The sequence below is a fragment of the Dicentrarchus labrax genome, unplaced genomic scaffold (genome assembly GCF_905237075.1).
Source record: "Dicentrarchus labrax unplaced genomic scaffold, dlabrax2021, whole genome shotgun sequence".
Lineage (NCBI taxonomy): Eukaryota > Metazoa > Chordata > Actinopteri > Moronidae > Dicentrarchus > Dicentrarchus labrax.
The window spans coordinates 5,450,078-5,470,896 of record NW_026136709.1 but is presented as its reverse complement, the minus strand read 5'-3'; the positions used below and the strand labels follow the sequence as shown (position 1 = coordinate 5,470,896).

At 43.6% G+C, this 20,819-nt stretch overlaps 1 protein-coding gene across 4 annotated transcripts in view; it reads right to left on the bottom strand.

Annotated features, from left to right (window-relative positions):
* Positions 1-20,819, bottom strand: part of mpp7a (MAGUK p55 scaffold protein 7a) — a 136,251-nt gene that overhangs the window by 37,296 nt on the left and 78,136 nt on the right. For all 4 annotated transcript variants that reach the window (XM_051411251.1, XM_051411253.1, XM_051411254.1 and 1 more), the window contains exons 7-11: positions 6,578-6,659; positions 5,922-6,007; positions 5,187-5,261; positions 2,047-2,243; positions 1,288-1,352 (exon numbers count right to left, since the gene is read on the bottom strand). In XM_051411251.1, the coding sequence (XP_051267211.1) occupies positions 1,288-1,352; positions 2,047-2,243; positions 5,187-5,261; positions 5,922-6,007; positions 6,578-6,659 (505 nt within the window). The remainder of the gene's footprint in view (positions 1-1,287; positions 1,353-2,046; positions 2,244-5,186; positions 5,262-5,921; positions 6,008-6,577; positions 6,660-20,819) is intronic.

Below are 20,819 nucleotides of genomic sequence, written 5' to 3'. Positions count from 1 at the left end.
TAGGGCTGTTCAGACCTCTACTACCTACTCTCAAGGCTGCATTGTTTCTGGTGGCTGCTGGGAGTGGAGATGGCAAAGATCTTCAACCGCTGTTAAGTCAAAATCGTTGTTGATGGAGCGGTTTCAAGGTTCCTTTTGGGGACAGTTATGTATGTACTTTAGAGTTGATTGATTTGTTGCTTCCAAAATGTTTGCAAAATTTTAGTTTTCATGATCAGAAAAGCCACAAGGAAATCCATGGTCTGCGCCAGAACATTTTATAACATTCTCATCTTCATTTTAATTCAATCTGTTACCAGTGGCACCATAATTCTTGGCCGTTGCCTCTGTGATTCTAAACCTGTCAAAGTTCACTCACAGCTTTACTATCAAAGCCCTCTATTCAGAGATCAGGTTAGCTGATTCAAAGATATACTGTGAAACACTTGAAGACTACAGTATTTCTACTCTTATTTTACTGTGGTGATGATTCTCTTTTCCACTGTATTATCGGTATGAGTATGAACCAGGGTCTCTAGGCTATACCTAATTATTTCTGCTGCTGTCATTTTCTTGTGTAACATAGTTTATGTCTTCTGTCTTCATTATGAAGCAATCAACAATCTTTGATTTATAAGGGTGATTAAGCTATAATCCCTCTATTTCCTGATCCAGGCTTGTTATAGCACATTTCTGCTAAGTACTCTTGCTGATGCGTTCTCCCTAACTTTGCTGCACTGACTGGCCAGGGTTAGGGTACGTTAATGCACTCCAGAGAGCAGTGTTGAGCCTCCGTCACATCTGTAGGTCTAGTATCAGATCATTAATCCATCATTAGGTTCTCTGAGATGTGGAGAGGTGAGCTGGATGGGTAGGGCTGGCTGGTGTTTTGGAAGGTGTAAAAGCTCAGAGAGGTTTTCCAAAGGGCAAAACCCCCTCCTCTTTCGCATTAAAGCTCCTGCATGACTTAGACCACATCAACACATGGAAAGGCAGAGGGGGGACAGAGGCAACAGACTGAAAGAGAGACTGAGAGAGTGAAACATGGAGCAGACAGGAATATAAGAAGGAAGGTAAATCCAGACACAGCACTTCCTCCGATGACAGGCGGGAAGCAGCGCAACTGTACAGCAGGCTTCAGCAGTGGCCTCAGAGTGCAGAGACGGGTCCTGAGCAACTTCCCTTCCCTTCCCTTCACCATTACAATCCCTTTCTCTCCATTACCTCTCCTCCGGCCACCCACCTGTTGCAGAGTGTAATCATGTTCTAGTTTGTTAGGGCCAATCACAGAGGATGAAAGATGCTTACATGATCGTCGGCTAGAGGTCTTCTGGAACTGGAGAGTCGCAACAGGTCGCGGCAGTGCAAGTCTCCTGGAGTAAGAGAGAGGAGGAGAAAGAAAGAGAGGAAAAGAGAAAGAAAAGGCACAATAAAACCATCAGTTTTTATGAGCGCATAGGGAATAATAAACACTCCCTGCTATGCTACAGAGAACCCACTCTTCAATATCCACCACTTTCATTCTGTCAGCTAAGACTGGTGAAAGAAAAGAAGGGAGGTGAAGGAAAAAGGCACTTGCTGTTGACAAAACTGCAGAGTTAAATCTGAATGTTTGTGAAATGTTCTCTCTCTTCTTTTGCTCTCCTCCCTCCCTCTTTTTATGTGTGTGTGTGTGTGTGTGTGTGTGTGTGTTTTTTTTCTCCTCGGGTGCTCTTGGGCGGTGCCAAGAAACTGCCCCGGCCTCCTGAGCTCTGTGTTGCACATCAAGTGCGGCCGTCCGAGCGCACACTGATGTGCGATTTTCCATCCACTTGCCGTCCAAAGTGGATCGGTACCAGCGCTATCATTTTCTGTCATTACTCATTTCGGGCCAGACATTGTGCGGAAATCCAGACTATTTTGGCAGTGTGAGGCAAGAAAAAAAAAGAGAAAAAGGGGGGAGAGAAAGAGAAAGAGAGTGAAACTTGTGTGACTGTGACAGCAGTAAAGACAGTTGGGCCAGCCTTGTTAAGAGGCAACGGTAGACAGTAGACAGGACAGGCTGATCTAGCAGGGGTTGTTTCTTACCTCTCCTGGAACTGTTTGGACGGGATTAGGCCGGCACGGGGATTGGCGCCCCCCTCGTGTTTGGCCTGCCACCAGGTTGCGTCATCTTGGCTCATGATCTGAAGGATGGAGCCCTTCTTGAAGGCCAGTCCAGCCTCCTTACATGGGATGGCTTTGTCCTCCTTAGGGTCGTAGTCGAAGAGTGCCTTCAGGAACACCTGGACGTGCAGCAGGGGAGGGGGAGGGAAGAAAACAAAGAGCTGGATTGAGGGCACAACAGGAAAAAGCAACGGTTCACTGTAAATCCCTCCATTGCGTAGAGTGTGAACTCTGCGGGCAAGCCATCACGGCAAACACAGAAGGTGCTTCACCAATGCTCAGGGTGATTATTCTAGAAAGGTCATTGCAATCAGAAGTTGAAACCTGCAACTGCTGGCCAAGTTACTCTCTCCGCGTCGTTCCATCAACACTTAGGACGGACTAAGCCCTGTCACCATCTTCCAAGTGTGGTGAGACTTAACATCTCCTGAGTCAGAGGCTCCACTTGGAAGCGCTGTGTTCCACCCACTGACGAATTCTAAACACAAACTAATATCAGGGATCTTTCCACATTAAGGAACAAACCGATATGGGAAAAAAAGTTGTTTTCTTTCTTTAAGGTCTGATTTGCTTTGGCGGAGGGGGTGGGACACACCTCATCAACACAAAGGAGGTTGGACCTTATAGTGGAAAAATCTCCGACATCTTTTCCCGATGTGGGCGACGAGCTGCAAGCTAAAGCACCTTGCTGAGTCTTCTGTCCGAATTGAGTTCTGTCATGATGAGTTAACACTCCTAAGACACCTCAGTACATGTGGAAAGAGAAGGAAGAGAGGGAAGGAAAGTGTGCATGTGTGAAAGAGAGAGAGAAAACAAGGGAGGGAGGGAGAGATTACATTTTTCAATGTCCTATTGATTTAAAGAGTGGTTTGTGCCATGTTGTAAAATTATGTTTCAGACAGAGATGTTTTGTTTGGGTCATAAAAGTCGCTTTGGCTGCTAAACCCTCCGGCAGAATACACTCATACATCTACACGCTAAGATCTCCTGCTTTTCTTCCCTTGGCTCAGTTTTTTTGGCCCGTACATGTTCAGCCACTTAGCTGCCCTTTGATGCATCTACACTACCTGATGTAAGCGCGCAGGCTATTTTCATGAAGGAGTGGCTGAGTGTTTGGCACTGGCGGACTATTTTTCAGATGGATTCCCTTAAACAGCCAGACAGTTTCAACCATTAAACGATGAGAAGGGATGGAAGTGGCCCACCCTGTCCTGTACACCTCTTGTTACACATGCAGTGTGGGCTGCGCTGTGAATAATGATAAACCGCCTTCGACCCTGGAGCTTAAAACCGATGAGCGAATCCAGCTTTTGTCTGCTACTGATAGATGAGCGTGTGAGAAATGGTGCATCAACACCCCAGTGGGTGAGAATGATGGTATGCTGGTTGGAGTGACAGTTAAACCACCCTCAAAATGAATGGCTACAAGCTACTGTCTACTGGTACAGTCCACATGAATGAAGATAATGTTGTCCTACATATGGCTAGGCACCAAACCATTAATACTTTTTTGGTACTAACAGAAATGTGTCTTTAGCACTGAGTCTTGGAAACTTTAAGTACTAAAAGCTGGCGGGGAATGTCTGGATGGATTCATCTTCTGTACCTACTCTTTGATAAGTCTTAAAGTTCTTGTACAACTACACAAGAAACTGAAACAGAAAGAAAATATAAAAACGTAACTTAACACCACTTCCAGACAGTGTTTGCGGCTGCCTCCGTTTTTACTGTAAACAGTTGCGAGGAGGGGGAGGCCGCACAGCTCTTTGCATTTGGAGTTTATGATGGTTCAACTTGTCCGTGCTCGCTCTGTGACCACGGCAGCCACAGAAACTACAGCGAGGGAAACAATACAGGAGCTTAATTTCACACCTCTTCATCTGCAGAACAATGAAGAAAAACTGTACTGGAGCAACATCAGCTTTAGATGTTCGATTTCAGTTTGAAGGCTGGTTATCCGGTCAGAGAAAATAAACAGCTTTTATCACACCAGCGGACAAAACCTGCCATATTATATACTGTATATCATAGTACTGACCATTTCCATTTTTTTAAGCTACAACCTGCTCTATGTAGCTTCATAAGAAGGTGGATGGCATCAGCCTGTGGTATACAGACTGGTATGATTGGAAGTAGCCAGGAACCGCCACGGTGGATTTGTGCCCTGTTTCCACCGATTTATTATAAAAAAAACATTGTAATTGCCAGGTGGCAATTAGCTTGTTGTCTGAAAGCACCTTTAATCTACTTCTGTGAGTAAGTATCATACTGATTCTGGTCCCAGTCTATAGTGTTAATAGTATGCTGCCTGTAAATGTCCATGCCCCCGAAGCAACATCAATTTCTGTCTTCTACTACACTACACTTAACTGTGTTGATCAATGTTACAGTGTTTGAGGCAAATTTACACACTTTGTTCCACTCATTCACAGCCCCTATTTTGTCCCTTTATTGCCTCTACTACATCTTCTAAAGCCTCGCTAAGCTAAGCTAATGGTTCAAACAAGTCTGGCCCTGAACAACTGTTTAGGGCTGTCAGGGAAGGTGGGAGAATCCTTTGAAGTCACTGTCTCTAATTTTCCATGTCATCCCACTTTGGGTTGCACAGTGGAAGACGTTACTTGGCCAGTGTAGACATTAAAACGAGAGCCAGCAACTATGGTTCTGTAAATTTTTCATGACTGACAGATGTATTTAGAATATGAGGAGCAGTACAAGCTAAAACAGGTTCCTTTAACATTTGAAAAAAAGGGTTTTGTAGAAAAAACGTATATTCCTCAAAGTAAGGTTTGTTATTGGAACCAAAACCCAGGTGTTTCTGCATTATTATCAACATTTCAAATACCTTCCCTTCCTCTTATAAAACAGCCTGGTTACTGTATTCCCTCTTCTCAATACCATTTTACAGCTCTCGACTTTCCTTGTACATACATCATATCCTCACTGTGGCTCAAAAACAATGTTTCACATCCAACAAAAAGGTATCAGAGAGGCGCTTTCTGTTTTTTTAATCGATGAGTGTAACCCAATCGACATAACGATTAAGCCAGTACAAGACCTACCTTTGGCTCCTTGGATGGCGCCTCTTCCTTGACGCCGGGGACAACTTTAAAGGTAATGGCTCCTTGCGACTGGGCCTGAAGATTGATAGAGTAGTTTAGGTACAAATGTAGGGTTGGAAACAGCAGTCATCTGTCCTGCAAATATTTCACAAAGCACCTAATCCAATGAAAGTCACATAATGCAAAGCACTGTTTGATTTTTCAACAATGGAAGGGTTATTAGGATTGGATGACTCCGCTTGGCAGGGAGAGAGAGTATGAGTGTGTGTGGGGGTAAAGGGGGAGTGTTGAGAGCTATCATCTGCTGCGGAGGCCTTTGTGTCTGAGAAGGCCTCCAGAGTTTAAGAGACTCTCTTTCCTCTCCAGTTGTCCCCCCCTGGCAGAGTTCAGGCCCATAACGGAGCTCATTTGAGGCCTGCGGCGGAGCCTGCTTGGAGGAACTATTAAGCATCGATCTCATCCGGGGGGACCGTGTGGCTCAGTGCATATGGTCTAAAGGCCAGGAAAGACTTGTAGAGAAAGGCCAGTGTTTGGTTTTCAGCACAGCGATGTGAGGCATGGGGTCCTGGATGAGTTAGGGGAGTTTTTTAGCCATCACAAACAAGGAATGTTATTTTCGCCAAGGGAGTGGAGCTGAAACACGGGAGAAACCCTTGGATAGCACACACACACACACACACACACACACGCACAGGGCAGAATGCAGTCACACACACACAAACAGATGAGGCTTACCAGAATACGAATGATTTCCTCTGGTTTCTTGTCATCCACAGGGATTCCATTGACCTCCTTCAGTTCATCTCCTACATGTATCAGTCCTACCGCACACAAACACAAAGTTTGCATATCTCCAATCTCTCTTATACTCCATTATTCTAATGTCCTAACTATAAGTGTGCTACTGTGTAAAAGGCCGGTGCTCGCAAAGCCTGGGGATGTGTACAGTACACCAGATTAATGTTTATCGTCATGGTGGCATTTGAGATTGGAAAAGAATCAAAACATTATTGTCGACACATGTGGAAATTTGCCTTTGGCTCCAACGTGGCAGGGCTGAAAAACAGACTGGACACAATGATGAATACAAAATCAAACCGAAAACATGTGGGCAACAAGCAGAGCCTCTGCTTCTCACTCATGTTCATATTTACAAAGTGGAAAAAACAATTTATGGTACAGAACTGGTGGTTTCAGGTGCAAGGATAATTCCTAAATACATCCCTTCTTTGTTGCACACTGAATGTAATCCTGCTGGAATAAAAATCTCTTTCATACTTGACTCCACACTGCAGACTCACATGCACATGTTTCAGTAGTGAAAAATGCATACACACACGGTCAAACCCAAGTAAGAAAGGGGGTAAAAAAAAATAAAAGGTGGAACTGACCACTCCTGTCGGCAGCTCCACCTCTCATGATCCGGGCCACGAGGATGGCTCCTGTGCGATCGTCACGCCTTATCGTTGCTCCCTACAAAGCAATCAGAAAGAATGATTAAAAACTGGATGAACTGTATTTCCTCACCGCTTAAAGTCGTATTGCTCAAATGTCAAATGATAATAACACAAAATGACAGTAAGAGGTATCTGGTCAGAATTCTGCATACAGGATGCTTATCGTTATCATAATGGTTCCAAAACTTCATGTCAATGTCCCTCACAATAGATGCATTCTGTTATGTTAGAAGAAAATTAAAGTCTTCAAAGCTAATCAGTGATCAAACTACGATCACTATAAATTACAATCAATAAACACAGCAAACCCTATTTCTTCCGTCGTTGCTCCAACTACCAAAAAATGTGAAGAATATTCTATTACTCCTTTTGCTGGGGACCCCCTATAACCACCCCTGGATCCCAGTTTGAAAACCACAGTTTAAAGTACAAATAAAACAAATCAAATAAAACAGATGTCTTGTTTATAGGGATGGATGATTTTCAGGTGCATTTTATGTACTTTTATATAAAAGATGGTGGTAGGTAAAAGCATTTGATTCAGTTTACACAACACATTTCATTAAAGATAACGCGGATCTTCTGAAATCTTTGTACTTTCCATCTCACATATGTCTGAACTTACTTGATAGGGAAAACTAAGATTCAATACTTGCTTAAGTATGGTGGGCTAGTATTTAAGACAGTAAGGGATCATTTTAACATGTAAACCAATGGCTCAGTAAAGGGAAGAGCAGCTGAAAGGTGGGTTCATACTAATAGTGCTAAATTTCATACATATATTCAAAGAAACAACAGCATATGAGCATACCAATTAAAATTATCCAACAATTGCACATAGAATGATGTAAAAGGTAGACTGTTTGTTACGGATAGTCTGAATCCCTCTGTCAGTACAGTAGTAGTGGCAGGAGGCATCGATATCTTTACAAAAAGAGCTGGCCTAGACAGAGAGGGGTGAGGCCCAAGCAGGTACGAGGTAGTAGACTAAGAACACACACACACACGCAGTTGCTCATGCCTTCCTTGTCCTCCTTTATGAGCTTGGTGCTCAGCCAGAAAAGACACACGGAGGAGAGGATAGCGTTTCAACTTCCGTATTTAAAATGACAGCGTTGCAGCGGTGATGCATTTACCAGTAAACCCAAATAGCCTTTTCCCTTTACAATAAAACAATAGGCTTAATGGGTGCCAACCTGTCACAGCCCTCCCACAAACACTGTTTCGGCACCAGCCTGGCTGGGATTTAGGATGGAATAGGATAGCAAACTGCAACCCAAAGTGTGGCGTCATCCTCGTTTGGGCCTGACGACCCAAACCAGACAGATGCGTCGTCTAGTCGACACATAGTTTGTCGGGGCTGCAACTCATCCTTCCACCCTCTCCTAGCTGCTATTCCCATCATCCCTGAAGATTGTTTTTATTTCTGTTGCAACAAAAAAAAAAAAAAAAAAAAAAAAAAGAACAGGCTCGGAGCCTTCTTCATCCCGCTCAGACGTGCTTTATTTCAGCTGTCCTAATCCATTGCCGCCCGGGTTGAGAGCTGGAGTGTATCAAAAGCTCGCCATGTGTCACGCTGCTCCGGTTTGTGTCATTTTCCTGTTTGCCTTCCTCCGACAGGCCCAAAGTAGTTGTAGGTACTACCATCAATGGGAAGCACAGGAGGAGATATTAAAAAAAGAGCCCTTCAAAGACCAAAGGAGCCTCTGCTTTGTGCCACTTCGCCTATCCCATTAGCATGTCATCTTGGTTGTTTTTACGACCTATTCACACCTAATGGTTTTCCTCCTAGATAATGGTTTCCTCAAGGCCTTTGGGGTGTGGAGATGGAAACAAGGAAGGACATCAGGATAAGACAATGGTGGGGTCTACAGAGAGTTGCGGCCCTAATAGAATAATTGGGCTAATTAAAGAAACCCGAGAGGTTGCAGTAGGAGAGAGCCCAGTGGAGCGGGTCAGCAAGAGGGGAAGGCACTGTCGGACCCCAGTGTCAGGGTCACATATAACTCCTCAGTGTGACTTAAAGCAGCTGTCTGTGATGCAATGGCCCCCAGACGGACAGAGAGGCCTTTTGTGTGTGTGTGTCTGAAAGAATAGAGAGCTGCAAGGAAAGAGACTGTGACAGACAACAGGGTGAGATGGGGAGTCTGCAGGAATTCTCACAGGAGTATTCAGACATGTGGTCATTAACTTTCTCTCTCTACTTTTTCTTTCAGACTCGTTTTTCAAGCTGGCTGATAGCCAGTGGTATGATGGATGTTTTTATTGTGTCCCTAGGGGTACCTGGTGGCTGGTGGCAGTCTAAAGGCTAACTAAACAGCCGAGAGGCAGCCTTGGTCTGTAACGACAATAGGCTGTCTGCACAAACTCCAAAGACGTGCTCTACACCACATGTCTATGGCTATCTATGGAATCTGCTCACATATGGTGTGTAGATATAAATTGTGTTTTGACACATATGGCTTAAATCACATGTTGAAACCATGATGCCGTTTAGAAACACCACTTTTACGACTTTTATTGCAAGTGGCAATGGTGATTATAGAGCAGCACATTTAGCATGCAAACACAAATGGATGGTGTAGTGAACCCAGGTCACTGGTAAGCAAGGAGACCATTTTATCCCCATTCAAACCACCATGCTTTATGTGTTTTTACACCAGTAGAGAAACAAACTCTGGTATCGGTGGGCAAATTTGCCTGTGCTCATTTTCCTTTTACACCAAACTGACTCTATAACTCTCTAAGTTATTTAAAGCTGTAGTCATTTTTAAGCCTTTATTCTTTGCGATTCTCATCTGACCCACTGCCCTTCAACGTGATGGGCTTACATAGGCCAGCCAAGCCAGCAGCAAGGGAGTTGGGGATTTATGAGGGAGGGGGAGCCTCCCTTCATAATCTGGCCAACCCCTGTCTGAACTCAGCCCTGGTACAGTAGCCAAATGAGCTCTGTCTGATAAGGAAAGCTGAGAGAGGCCAAAACGCTCCAGTGGCAATGCGAGCGAGCCAAACTGGAGGGTAAGTGGAAGACCAGAGGAGGACTGACAAGTTGACTGGGAGTGAAGTGAAGATAGTGGGTAAATGAGTTGGGGTTGGGGTTGAAAGTAAGAGTGAGTGTGATGAGTGACTTAGTAGTGAATAAATAGGAGGAAAATACAGATTAAAAGAGATATAAGAGATGATAAAAAAGTAAGGCATAAGGAATGGGAGAGGGAATGAGAGCATCAAAGAAAGAGAAAAGGATTTAAATAGAAAACATAAAAATACTGGCATTGTTTGGACAAAGATTTTGACCAAAACTAATATCCATTACAACAAGTTGAAAGAAAAGTCCTTGCTCAGTGTAAAAGCAATCAGGTGTCACATAAAGCATAGGTCAGTTTACCTCAGTGAAGGTGCTCTGTTGGCCGTTACGGCAAAAAGGAGCAGACAAGGAAAGGACGCTTTTCATATTCATGGGCTTCTTTCGCCATTCCTAAGGTTTATAAGACCCCATTTATCCCAATCTGTGATTATTTCAAGTGCACCACACTACCCCCTCCACCTCATTACAATCTAGAGTCAGCCTTCATTCTGTCAATCCTCCAGGGGTACATCAGCCTCGCCTGGAGGCCTGACGAATACCTTGGAAGCACTATGAGGCAGCTGGACCGAGGGGGGCAAAACCAACCTCCTGAACTTAGCATCACCTCCCCTTGTGTCTTGATACCCTATGGGTGCTATCATCAGCATCCAGCCATGCATGGCCACTAATGAGGAGTCCCTGCTCTGTTAAACAAATACATAAACAGTCAGGCTAGAACCTAAATAAGCTGCACGTAAGGAAGAAACACAGTAGGTAAAGACCCTCAAGCACCAAGATGGGCTTCCTGGTGTAACAGCTAAGCATTAGCACAAACTGATGGCTAGGTTTATACTGAGCCTTCAACGCCTACTGGCACATGGAAGCCATTTCAGACTTTTCCTTGCACATGGAAACAGTGCAGGAAGTCAAAAGGGGAATGTCTACGTCTGTCAAAGCACATGCACGCATGAGTGACGGCATGTGTAGGTGTGTTTTCGCGTGCATGGAAGCGTGTCTGCGTGTGTGTTTCAATGAGAGTGTAGCCGTGGGCTTACCTGAAGTCAGGCCAAACAGGCCGGAGAGAAACCTCAAAAGACTGGATGATTGATGCTGGACAGTCACTAAGCCTGATGAATGGGCTACGCTATGTTAGCAATTAGAGACAAGGCGCCACTTAACCATCAAGTGGCTCAACTGCGCTATTTGTAAGGAAAGAGATAGCATGGTGTGCACACAAGATGGTGAAAACATTTTTTTCTATGTTGTTACAGTCTGATTCTCTCTTCCTGCTGTCAACCATTGCTACAATTTACCCTTTAGATGAGTATAAAAATAGACCCAAAAGATTAAGCCTCTCCAGAAATCTAACGTTGGAGGGCAGAATGCACCGAAATACACAGTCAGAAATAGAGACAAGAGGGGGGTCATCTTGGACTGAAGAGGGCCTTCTAGCTGTGGTCAATTAGTCATCAGTAAGGCGATCCGAAGCCTCCACTCCTAACGTGATCAGCTCCATATGCAGCCGCTGCTCCCAGCTCTATTCCTCAGTTTCTAACACATAAATGCCTCTGATTGTTATTGTTGGGCTGGCCAAAACGCAACGGCTTAGTCTCTGCTGTGTGATGAGGAGAACTGGAGCGACGCTTGTCCGTATCAAGCCATCACCCCTCCCAGCGAATGCACTGGAGCACACATGCTGACATGGCAGCCACATTAAGTATGTGATGACAAATGGCTCACACCTCATACAGTGCGGGAAAAAAAAGAGAGAATAGGGACTGAAATTTGGATCCCCTCATGTATGAGAGTGTGTGTTTATTAGAGGGAATGGAATGGAGGCAAGATTGTCCAGAGAACTGTCAGCGCACAGTAGTGCCATGAAACTTCAGCAGATAAGAGGAGTAAGACAAGCTGAGTTCTGGATGTTTCATCACATTAGCTTGGCTGGGATTGACCAAAATGAATTTCTGGCAAGCTAATTCTTTATGGGGCAATTACAGTTGCCCTCTGGCTGATGGACTGGATGGATGGCTGGATGACATGATGGAAGCTGGCTGGCTTGTACTCTGGTTGTATGGATGACGAGAAGGCTGGCTAGTTGTCTTGGCCTGGCTCGTCGCACATCTCGGTGTCTAGGGCAAGCTATGTGTGGCCTGTCTGGTAAGTGCCACAGTGGAAAAGAAGGATCCTTAGATGTCTTTACCTTAGCTGTGGCCACAACTTAAGCCACTCCACAATTCCTAACCCGCCAGGGAAAACAAGCACAGTGCTCCATTTCAAACACACGGCCCTCGGCCCGTAACGACCACTCAAAACATCGCCCCGTGAACCGAACCGAACACTGTAGCATTTGACAAACATTATTTCTCCCTCCAAATTGAGAGCGACAGGGGAAAACAAACGCGAGTGGCCCGGGCAGAGAGGCCGACGTGTTTTGACATGATGTCACTTAACAGCAAAAGTGTAACAACGACAATAAACTCCTGCCGACTGCTGTGTTGACTGCTATGTTTAGAGGTATAAATACAAGTGTAGTGGAAACACATGCCGGCGTTCTTCACACCAGATGTTGACCATGGAAAAACCAAATACAAAGTGGGAATGGGCCTCCTGGACATTAAAATACAATTACCACCAATCATATCTGGTGTTGGAGTGTGTCATTTCATCTTACCTCACTGAGATGGCATAGAGCCCCCCACACATAACACACATGACCGTTCCACACACTGGGTCCAGCATATTTATGAGTTCTTGCATATTTCCTCAAACGCCACAGACTACGGTGCTGCTCAGAAAGAGTAAAATCATATAACATTAGTGTATTCAGTCATGATCAGAAAGTCCATTTACTGTTATGGTCACCTATAAAGATTAATACAGCGCTGTAAAGAATTAGCAGGAGCCCAGATGACAATCCACATTATTGTTGCAGAGAGGGCAGCCGGAGAGTAGTGAAAGGTACCCCAGGTTTTATTTCAAATGATTTTTCTAGCTGATGCAACAGAGCTGCTGCTGCCGGCCAGTCCCCTCTGGGTGACCCGCTGCATGCCTTTCCACCTGTTTTATTAAATGACTTGTGATTGCAACTAATAAAAGCTACTCCCTCCCACCCTATACCCTTCCTCCCTCATTCCTAGTCTCCCTCTCGCACTAAGCCAAGCTCTGGTTTCCCTTTTTATTTCCTTAACCCCGGTCTTGACCTACCAGTCGTAATTAACAAGTATACTGAGAAAAAGGAAAATTGCAGGTCATTATTCTGATAATTATGGCGAGCAGGAGAGATTCCAGGAGAAGCTGCCAGGTAATGTAATGCAGAGGGCCTTGTGACGGAGCGGCTTACCTTCATTTGTCTTCCTACACCCCCTCTTTCCTTTTCCTCCTCTGCCTCTTTAAACCTTAATGTTAGCACAAGTCATTACCCGGTTGCTATGAAAACACACTTAACAGCCCACCTCAGTACTTCAGACAGGTGCTGGTGAATTTGGGTGTGCGAATCTGTGTGTATATGTGCCATCTCACCAAATGTGTATTTGTTTCCATACTGCCTGCATGAATCACCATGTAGACTGAGTGGAATCGCCGTCTCTTTGCTATAAGCTGGACAGTGCCAGATATTTAGTCATAATGTACTGTACTGTGTGTGTCTTGTCTGAGAGCCCTGTATTAGCTGTATGAGCGCACACAAAGAGACAGTTGTGTCACAGAGAGAGGTCTATCACTGCCCTGGGATTGTTTAGTGTTTTCCCTGTCGTTATCCTGGGTAAAGAAAACAGCACTTTCACATGTCACTTCTCATTTCCAAAGTGGGCTGGGAAGCAGGGCCGCCGAGGAGCACCCGGCCTCGATGGGCAACAATGCCTACATTCAGCCTCCGAGGCTCTCTGGGTCTAGGAACGCAGAGCGGAAAAGAGCAGGAGTGCCGGGATGTGTGTCCACGTTTATGATTACACATGATGGGAGGAAGACGTTTTATTTAAGAGGGCCATGAGATTAGGATCTGGGAATGCCTCAGATGTGGCTTTGGAAGCCGTGCATGTTTTCACATTCACAACTCAACAGGCTGCAAGGGTGGTGTAACAGCCGCTGGACTGAGAGCTGTACAAGCACACACATACGAACAAGCACAGAGGCTTTTCCATGTCTGCAGTTTGCACTGATTTTGCATCAATATGATGAAGTACTTTGGTACTTTTTTATAGGGTATTTAATTTGCTGGATTAGCCAAAAACCCACATTCCTATTGTTATTTTATCCATAAACAGTTAGTTTGTCACATTTGTTATATATATTTAACATTACATTTATATAAACTTACTTTATAGATAACATATCTTATACTCAGACACATATATACTCAAATGCATTAAGCTGCTCAGTCACATTGAGCAGAAGCATGACCACCCAAAGGTGCCCCATGGTAATCTGTGATAGAACTGATAATGACGGTAATAAAATTTAAAGCTACCTGTTACAGTATGCTTTCAAGAGAATACTCTTTGGAAGTTTGCACTTTATTAGGTCGAGAAGGAGCAACAGGGGTCCCCAGTCGGAATCAGAGCGGTTATTTGCAGGTATATGGTGCATGTCTAGGTGACTAGTCCAACAGGCACGCTGTTACTTTTTATCTCTCTTTTTTTTTTTGGGGGGGGGGGGGCCTCACTGTCCAGTGACTCTGGCAACTTAGACTCAATAAAATAACATGTAAATTACAACATCCTTTCAGCAAGTATGAAGCTCAGTCCAAATCTTCTTTCTACTCCCTGCTTGAGGTTTTGACACATCTAGCCAGTTGGCCAGCAGCCTAAAGGTTAGAGAGGCGGGCTTGGGACTGAAAGTGTAACTGTGTGAAAAGAGAGCATTGCTCTCAGCGGAACTCACCTGAATAAATAAAAAGGTCAGAAAATAATAAAATATCTGTCACTCTGATATTCACAAGGGTGACATATAGAGTAGGAATGTGTATATGTAACTGATTTCTACAAATGACTGTATAGTGATCATGCACACAGGCTAGGCATTATATAACTCTTAGGGTCTTGCATGAGAAACAATTCATGGTGAAAAAGTTAACTAGACCTAAATGTTCATAATAGAATATTCATAGAGTTGATTTGAGAAAAGTCAACATCACATCCAAATTCTGGATTGATCCCATCAGATGCAACCATTATTCACCTTCATTTATAGGACATACTATTTATCTGTGTAAGCTACTTTACAATATGACATCCAGTCATTGTAGGATATACAGTGTAAAGTCATTTTTAGTTATATCATATAAAATTCCTTAGAGGAGCTGGGACCCTATTTTAATACACTACAATGCACTATAATGCAATGCAATCTGTATTACTGTATTACTTATATGTGCACATATACGTACATACACATAAAACACAAGCTATGCAAAAGGGAAAAAACACAAACACATGCATGTGCACACATACTGTAAACACTCAGTAACCCGTACAATTACACAAACACTACAGCAGGAAAAATAGTTTGCAGTTGAACCTAGTGCTTTATAAACACAGCATGACACAGTGAACCAGTCAACCCCAGCAGTGCTCTCCACTTGTCCTCATGTTTTAGAGCATGGCGCTCCATCTTCTTCTCCAGCACTCCCAAGACACTGCGGCCTAATCCATCAAGTGAAAGATGTATTGCTTTTAAAGCACATCTGTCTATCTGTAAAACACTAACATGTGTGCTGTCTGCTCTAATCTCATTAGCTGCTCCATTAATTCCCAGCCAGTGTCATTATTTTCCCCTCGCTCTCCACATTCTGATGTAAACAGACAATAGAGAAGTCACTTTTTTTAAGAAACGCACACATTTTATTTAGTCTCGTCCTTTGATAACTGTCTAAATCAAAAACTTCTCTCTCAAGGTTTGCAGCAATTCTCAAACTTTACTCATCATGTAAACCTGCGTTTGTATACATTCACACTAGCACAGTTTAAATACGTAATAATGTGGATGGAGAAGGACACTGACTGGAACAATCTGAATGAATGTGTTTGTGAAGGCTTCCAGACAAATGGAATCAGAGCAGGCACGGATCTGACCGTCCTACTTGTGTCAGAGAGGAGAGGAGGCCTGTGTGCTGCAGATGAGAAAAGCATGGCATGTCAAATTGCCAATAGCTCATACCAGCGACTGCCATTCATGGAAAACTAACGTCGTCACAAACCGAATCGATCACAAGACTTTCCTGTCTCGTCGCAATTATCAACTCACTTATTAAGTTAAGAAAATCCACTGACATCAATCATGCAGTTGGAGCCTTTACAATAATAATGTTGGTCATGTCATCTACATTTGTATCTGCGGTAGCTACTATAGCTCTGAGTTTGTGGGTCTATAATGAGAAGTCCAGCAGATCCACTGGTATCCAGTGACTGGGGCCGACTGGGTGGCTGGGCCCAGTAGTGTTATAGCTGTATTGATAGGTGCTAGCTGGTGCCAGGCAGGACGCTATGTAGGTTGGCATTGCCAACTGGATGGCACAGACCCTGCAGTCTACAGTTTCCATTTAGTTGTACCCAGTGACACCCAGTCATAATGGGAAAACCAATCCCGTGTGTGCAACAACACAGAGCAGAGAGAAAAAAGGTAAAAGAAGAGGAAGGAGAGCGATAGAGCCTGACATTGATCCTGTCACATTCCTGGCAGCAGGGGTTTTATGGCTGCTAATGAAGCCTAACAACCTGGGATGGAAGAACTGGGGAGAGAGGGATGGATAGAGTAATTTTGCACCGGTAATGACAAATTTGCAGATGTGTACAACAGGAATGTAGAAAGGTGCAAAAAATCTACAGTCCTGAACAACAGTGTGAACCAGAGAAGGTATAGCTCTTTACCTGAAGGACAGTGAAATGCTGTATAATTATGTCGTAACCTCTTAAAAGCCTTTAATGCCTTTACATGCCTTAAAAATGTGTTACCAAAAATGTAAATACACATGAATGACCAGATCAATGGGCCTGATTGCAAAAGCAGAAGAAAGAAATGAATTAGAGAGTGGAAGCAAGAGAGACTATGAGAAAGAGAAAGATGGCGTGCTAGCTGGACTACGACTGAAGATGAACTGAGTGGGGAGAAGTGAATGTACGGCACTCTGACAGCGTCGAGAGCCGGCACAGACTGAGTGGCACTGAGCGAGCCGACAAGTGATGTATAAAACGAATGCGAAAACAGCGGGGCATACGCGGCGAGCATCTCCAGGTCTGCTATTTACATCTGCGTTGCTGGGCTTCGAGAACATCCAAATGAGAGGAACAGAGCCGGCCGCAGCAGGCTTGTCAGCCTCTAATGTTCTCACATCATAGCGATGGTCACCCCGAGCAGCTGTGGTGTACCCTTCTGTGGGCGTTTCAAAGTCGTCTTTTGCTACTTAACGCGTTTTGTGTGTGTTGGGATTTGGATTTTCCAGAATGCTTTGGGATTTCGTTGCTTTGAGGAGCCACAGCAAGGAAATGTCAATTTCCTTGAAACCAGTAATTCATACAATGATTATTACAAATGGTCAAAATATGCCATATTTCTACACTAGTACCAGGAAAATGACACTTAAGTTTAGAGAATTTGGTGATTAAATGTTTCATTAACAAAAATGAAAGCTGTAACACTATATAACTTTTTTGCAGCCCATGTTTTAGGCCTCTTTCGCTTCTCCAAGCCTTTTTTTTTGGCAGGGGATTGTGAGTTGTGTAACACCAGTGCATTCAGGTTTCCTCCAACTTTTTGTCTACAGTTCTCCTATTAGTCAGTCTGCACTCAAGCCCTTTATCACCGGAGGCAAACTTCACCCGTATATCAGCTACACCGCCACATACTCAGCCCTGACGTGACCCCCTTAACGCTCAAATTTAGACCCCCACCAAAACTGTTCTGAAACCCTATCCAAAATAACACATTCTTTCAATAAAAAAAGACACGGCTGAGGTGATGTTTCTGTATGCGCACACATGTTTATGCCGATCTCCGAACCCAATTATTTCATTGTCCGACCCTTGAGCTAATAAATCAGCTGGATTGGGAAAGCAGCGGGAGAGCAGGGAGTACAACAGAAAAAGGGGGAAGAAGAAGAGAGAGGTTGTCCTGGAAGATAGAGTTTTTACAGTTTCACTGAAATGTGGCATGAAGTCACGCTCTGAGAAATGATAGCAATTAATCACAGCTACTGAATACAATCCACTCAACTAATCACAATTAACTTAATGGATGAGTCACAAGGAAAGGGGAATGTGTGTTAACTACAGCCCAGTCCCTACAACGTCCAGCACTATAGAATGAGACAAAGGCACACAGAGAAAAAGTGAACGAGAAAATAAAAGAGAGTAAAGTAAGAGGAGACGGAAAGGAAATTAGATATTGTACAGCCACGCTGTTATGATGTCAAGTTTGAGAATATCAGGCTGATTATATGAAATTGCGAGTTAAAGGGCACATCCAAATCAATTCGGTGCGGCAGTGAATGAGGAGCCTGCACAATTAGAGGGTTTTTTATTGGTTAGTGGAATGGCTGTGACTTCACCGTGAGCATCTGACCCGCTGGCTGTTTCCTTAATGTACGATCTAACTGTTCATTAGGGTCAGTTTCCCTTTAAAGATGTACAGGATGGCAGTTGTCAAGGGGCCAGAGGCAGATGCAGAGCCGTAAAATTTACTGTCAAATTAGAGGGTCACAAAATCAGAGAAACTTCACCTCTACATATGACAAAGTAACATGAGTGCTTTAGGGCTATTAGGGCCATTTGACACTAAGTGCAAAATTCTGACGTATGTCAATGCCATGTCAGCACATTTATGTGTGCATGCTGTGTTACAGAGGAAGGAGCTGATGTGCTGAAACACTGAATTATATTTTTATTCAGAGCCAGTTTTTATGTTGTTCTTGTGTTAAAAACTTTAACGATCAATAAAAAATTGTATTCATTTACAAATCAGCCAATTGTGTGAAGTATCCAAAACAAATAATAGTTTTATTGTCTAAGAATTGTATGACGAGCAGGTTCAGAAGTTAAAATATGGCATAAGGGGGAGGATGGTGGTGCTGGTACACATGCTTCTTTCTTGAGTTATAAAAAGAGGTGTGTACATTAGGAGAAAAAGAGAGTTACATGATGCTAAATGGCAGCAGCAAAAAGAAGAACAGATACATGAAGTCTGTAAAGTCCAAAAAGTAAAGTATGTTCACAGGTTTTACTACCAATCTTACTTGAAAAGATTTTGCAGCTGACTAAGTGTGAAAGGTTAATGTGCATAAAAATGACAAACTGCAGAGCATACGTTTGGTGTGAAAAGGCCTTTAGCTACACAGTAGAATGTAGTAGATCCTATAAGTGTATATAACTACAGCTCTTCTTCCATTTCCACAGGAACTACATGAATGCCTTACTCTTACTCTTACTCTTTCGGTATATAATAATTAATTCTTCAGTGGACACAAGACAAACGAGCCATAGGTTCTGACCAACGTTGTATGGATGCAAATAGGATCCACATAGGGAGTCTTTCTGTGAGATTCCAAGCACTTGCCCGAAAAGAGGACAGAGTAGAGTATCTTGTTCTAATTTTCTAAATTGATTCAACTTGCCCTTCTCTATGTGCCCCCCAGAACAAATATAAACCAACACACACTACATTTCTGAGACTGCCAGCTGCCACAATAGCAGCCCTTTAGCACTCATTGTTTTCTTTCATGCATACACAGAAAAAACAATGCCATGCTGTAAAATCCTACTGTTGTCCATACCACGGTCAGGCCTAAATTATAGCCACAGCAGATTATGGGCAGCAGTTGTGCCCTGTGGGTCCTATGGGCGCTGAGAGGGCAGCTTACATGGAAGAAACTCCTCCACAGCTGTGGGTTGTATGTATATTTCCATTATGTGTAAGTATCATTGTACATTGTTTGATTTGGTTTTCTCACTGCTAGCACATTTAGTGGCTGTTGCTATTACATTTATGAACAAAGTGTGTTGTCTAATGCACATTGGAAGTTATCATGACTTGAGTTCCTGCTATAAATCAAATTCTGTAGCATGTTATGATCAAAGTCTGAAGGGAGTGAACATAATTAAATATACTGGTAGAAAACCAAGCTGCTGTTGCAATTATATTGCGGTGATAGTGATGATATATTGTATTCAGACAGCCACATTAAATGAAACCTCTTTTAAATTGGAGGAGTATTTATAAAACTGACCTAGCATTGACCCCTTAAAGAACACTGGAGGCACGGCACCTTCTCTATTTAGATCCAGTCACTTTGAAACACACAATAACCAGTGTGCACCCTCAACCTATAAACTAAAACTGAGCCACTATATTACAACAAAAATATATTCTACATAATTAACACCTTGAATACTGTACAATAATACAGAATATCACACATCATAAATGTGTGTTTCTGATGTTCTCAGGAGCCAAATTACTGAGACAAAAAAGAATCGAGTCTTGTAATGGAATAACACCAGCCAGATGATTAAGTTGACCGGGGCGGGTGTAAATCACATTATGGTTTCAGGGAATGTGATCCAACATCAGACTCGGGAGAGGCCAGAGCAGGAAGCACCCGCGACAATGTGTGTTGAGAGAGAGAGAGCGAGAATTCCTACAGGCCACATTATTACGTTCAGCAGCTCCGCAGAACATGCAACAGGCAGGATCCCAAAAATGGCTTAGGTGTGTTCTCCTTCCCCCGGGGTGTGGTGAGAGGAGTGCGCCGGCCTGGAGCCAAGATGGTGGTCAGGGCGAAAACCACAAAATGAAAATAGAGGCAGGCCGTGGCCAGGACATGTCCAGCACAGATCAAAGATGGGCGGGGCCTCAGCACACAACAAAGTGATGACAGGGCCATCAAGGACTTGAGTAGTGGAGTGTTTATGTGTTGCAGGACACTGAGGTCAGTAAAGAGAGCAATCACTTCAATGGAAAACAAAGATAATTATGCAGCAAACCAAAAAAAAGAAAGGTATGTGGTGCAACCAAAGCCAGTGCCAATTAGGTTTGGTGGGGTTACAGAAGCTTATTCTCAAATTTCCCTCACTAGCTGACCGGGAGAATGCATAGAACGGCAGCCATCAGATGACGCATACA